Source organism: Pangasianodon hypophthalmus, chromosome 6 (assembly GCF_027358585.1).
Source record: "Pangasianodon hypophthalmus isolate fPanHyp1 chromosome 6, fPanHyp1.pri, whole genome shotgun sequence".
Lineage (NCBI taxonomy): Eukaryota > Metazoa > Chordata > Actinopteri > Siluriformes > Pangasiidae > Pangasianodon > Pangasianodon hypophthalmus.
Genome location: NC_069715.1, coordinates 30,678,476 through 30,682,545, shown reverse-complemented (window position 1 = coordinate 30,682,545; position 4,070 = coordinate 30,678,476). Strand labels below are relative to the sequence as shown.

The 4,070-nt window shown below is 37.0% G+C and overlaps 1 protein-coding gene across 2 annotated transcripts in view; it reads left to right on the top strand.

Annotated features, from left to right (window-relative positions):
* The first annotated feature begins 1,285 nt into the window (after window positions 1–1,285).
* The window catches only part of calub (calumenin b), a 5,333-nt gene continuing 2,548 nt past the window's right edge, over window positions 1,286–4,070 (top strand). Inside the window, exons 1-5 of one of the 2 annotated variants that reach the window (XM_053235053.1) lie at window positions 1,286–1,409; window positions 1,965–2,025; window positions 2,077–2,296; window positions 3,039–3,232; window positions 3,548–3,714. In XM_053235053.1, the coding sequence (XP_053091028.1) occupies window position 2,025; window positions 2,077–2,296; window positions 3,039–3,232; window positions 3,548–3,714 (582 nt within the window). In that variant the 5' untranslated portion in view covers window positions 1,286–1,409; window positions 1,965–2,024. Of the gene's footprint in view, window positions 1,410–1,964; window positions 2,043–2,076; window positions 2,297–3,038; window positions 3,233–3,547; window positions 3,715–4,070 lie in introns of both variants that reach the window. The other variant, XM_053235052.1, reaches the window with a different exon arrangement.

Here is a 4,070-nt window from a genome sequence, read left to right as displayed (position 1 = left end):
AGTTTCTGTGTTTTTAGATCTTTATTCCTCCTCAGTGTAACAAGAAACTTAGTGAACAATAGTGCCATTCTCTCTGTGTTCCTGTTTCCTCTTTTTTTGGAAAATGTTAATAAAAAAATCTTCATAATAAGACTCAAACATCAACAGAACTAAATATCGTGATGAAGTATCGTGATTATGATATTTTTTGCTCCATCGTCCACGCTTTATTCAGGAAGAACGCAGCTCTTGTGTTTAGGAAATGTCAGAAATCGTGTAATAACTCCACTCTGGAAAGGCATCAGGAGTTGTCTGATATTCTTTAGAAGCTCTGACCTGAAAGAAAAACTTCACAGGGAAATAAAAAACATGTTAAAGCTGCTAAATGATCAATTTCAACTCTGTGAATCCAGAGAGATTTGTATTTTAACATTATTACAGATGTTACAGATGTGGTGTTTGTGGGAAGAGCAGTGATGTGAATATCAGCTGGTTATTGATTATATTACTGAGACATTTGTTTATCAAGAACATGGAGATGTAATGACGTGTAAATATCAGTGGGAATGTTTGTTTGTTTATTTATTTATAATTTTTTATTTGTTTGTTTATGACAAGAGCTCGTCACATGTGAATTTCACTGAAAGCTTAAAGCAGTTATTTATTTATGTTTATCAGTTTAATATTTATTATTTGTTTATTTTGAACAACAGGAAGTCATGACGTCACATGAATATCAGTTTGAAGCATTTCAATTAATCAGTTAATGTATTATTTATTCATTTATTTACAGAAGAACAAGAAGAATGAATGATATGGTGTGAAAGATCAGTGTACAAGTTTGAAGCTTTGTTTGTTTGTTTGTTTGTTTAATAATTAAAAATTAATTGTTAAAGAATTGATAATAACTAATGTGTAGTTAATAATAATGATAATAAAAATAGAATAATGATAATAAAATAGAAAAAAAGTTGTAATAACGTAGCCATTAACCAAATACATTACATTTAACACATTTATTGTTTGTTTGTTTGTTTGTTTTTGCTAGATTTAAAATATTGCATATTTTTCAGACTTACACACACAGAAAACATTCTCAGCATAAACACTGATATGAAACACAGGATTACAGATTTACAGGAATGACTGTGAGAGTGTTTATATCACTGAGGCAGGACTGGAGGAGCTGCAGACGTTCAGCTTGAGTACGTGGCAATTTTCAACCAATCACATCGTGCGGTTTCCCTGAAGTGGACCAATAGCGTTGTGACATGAGGCGCGGCCCTGGAGGCGGGACATAGCCGTATGAAGCACCTGATTGGTCAGAGCTCCAGTTCTGCACAGGAAGTGTGACTAAAGTTTAATAGTTTACATCCGGGACGCGTTTGTTCCTCCGCCGGCTTGTGAAGAAAACCCCCGAGGAGTGTGAGGTGAGTTATTAATCTGTATTTATTCTCTTTTATTTATGATATTAGTTGTTTTTCGGATGAATCCTGGAGCATGAGTTTGTTCAGGGTGGATTTTATCGCTGGCTGTAAACAGGATGTGAGCTGGAGGATGATGTCCGTCACTCACTCAGCTGCAGATCTCAATATTTAACTTTTATTCTAAATGAAACTCATTTTACAGAATTACACTGCAAACTTTATGCAGAATTTAGTTCCTGAAAAGGTTAAAAGCTTAAATGGGAAAGTTTTTAACATCAAGTGCACTAAAGAGGGTGGAGAAGCCAGTTATAGTGCACAATAATCTGCAGAAATAATAATAATAATAATAATAATAATAATAATAATAATCTACAGAAAAAATGTCAGATTTATAAATATCACAGCGGAAATAAATGTTTTTATTATTAATTATTCATCAAAGCAGTTTTTTTGGTCAATGCAGAAGATGATCATTGTGGAATCTGTATATAAATTGTGTATATTAGTATATATTTATAAAAATGATGTGCATGTGTGTGTTAAATCCATGAACTGCAGGTTAGAGTCCTCTGTCCTGAGACAGGAAGTGGAGTGAGACAGGAAGTGGAGTGAGACAGGAAGTGGAGTGAGACAGGAAGTGGAGTGAGACAGGAAGTGGAGTGAGACAGGATGGATCTCAGGCCGTTGCTGCTGTGCGTTGCGCTTTGTGTGGCTCACATCTCCACTAAACCGATGGAGAAGAAGGACCGAGTCCATCACGATGCTCCTCTCAGCAACAAGGAGCACGACGACGAGGAGAATTTCGACTACGACCACGAAGCCTTCCTCGGCCAGGAGGAGGCAAAAACCTTCGACCAGCTCACACCAGAAGAGAGCAAAGATAGACTCGGGTATAAAAACACACACCGCATCCACTTCAGCACACTTTCTACTGCTGTAAAAGGAAATATATCAGTGTGACGATGTTCTGCGATACAGGTTTCACCACGTCATGGACCCAAAAATGATGAACCATTAACAGCCACGCCCACAAGATGAATAAAACATGATGCTGAAAAGATGCTAAAAAGTAAAACATCATTAAAATTAAGGAAAAATAATTAAGGCAAAAATTGTAAAGTGGGGGGGAAAAAAAATCATGTGCAAAAGTTTGCACCCCCCCCCCCCCTTTTTGTTTTTTTTTTTTTTTTTTTTTTTTTTTTTTTTTTTTTTGAAAGGGGCGGAGAGAAGTGTGGGTGTGCAAACTTTTGCAAAATATTATTATAATAACAGCTCTTAATAAAAATAACATCCATAGTAATTAATCATAAATAATAACTACTAATAATATTAATGATGATAACTTATGATTTTTTTAAATAATAATAAAATCAATAATTAATAATATTTACTACTAATAATAACAACATTAACAATTAAAAATGATCATTAAAATTATTTATTATTGTAAAAAGAAGTGATATAATTATTTTCTTATTCCTGTTTTTGACTGTATGTGTGAACAGTAATAAAAAATTAGGTTTATTATGAAATTTAGGTATGAGCACACACCTGCACTTGGTCAAAACTATTGGCACCCCAGCCGTTCATTATGGAAGATGATGATGATGATCTCGTTATTTTTCTCCGCAGTAAAATTGTCAATAAGATCGATGAGGATCATGACGGCTTCGTGACGGTGGACGAGATGAAGAACTGGATTAAACACGCTCAGAAGCGCTGGATTTATGAAGACGTGGACCGACAGTGGCAGGCTCACGACCTCGATTCAGACGGACACGTGTCCTGGGAGGAGTACAAGAACGCTACATACGGCTACGTCCTCGGTGTGTATGTGTGTGTGCACACATGAGAGAGTGTGTGTGTGTGTGTTTGTGTGTGTGTGTGCGTGCGTGAGAGAGTGTTATATGATATAGAATAAAGTTTTTGAGAACAGGACGTGTGATGATGATGAGTGTGTGTGTGTGTGTGTGTGTGTGTGCGCATGAGAAAGTATGTGTGTGTGTGAGAGAGTGAGAGTGTTATATGATATGAATATGATATAGAAGAGGATGTGTGAGATGATGATGATGATGGTGTGTGTGTGTGTGTGTGTGTGTGTGTGTGTGTGTGTGTGTGTGTGTGTGTGTGTGTGTGTGTAGATGAGTCAGACCCTGAGGATGGGTTTAACTACAAGCAGATGATGAGCAGAGACGAGCGCCGCTTTAAAATGGCGGATAAAGACGGAGACATGCGGGCGAATCGCGAGGAGTTCACGGCGTTCCTCCACCCTGAGGAGTACGGCTACATGCAGGACATCGTGGTTCTGGTGCGTCCCGGCTGCAGGTTCTACACGGGGGGGGCAGGTGTACAAGGATACGCTGGGGGGTGGAGCTAGAAGCACTGTTTGTTGCTGATTGGCTGTTTTATTTCTCAACCTGCATTGTTTCTTTATTGTGGGACTCATTTGTATATTTTTGCATATAAGATATTTTCCTAATCATGTTTACTGATCATAGCTTCTTATTTTAGTTCCCTTATATTTTCATAAACAGTCAGTTACAGTGATTTGTTTGTTATCGTTAATTAAATGAATTAAAGGAGCGATGTTAATCTGAGCTCATCTTCCGCTGGTTCACCTTTTACTGTCGTCATGGTGACCTGGAACCTGAACACAAAGGAGAA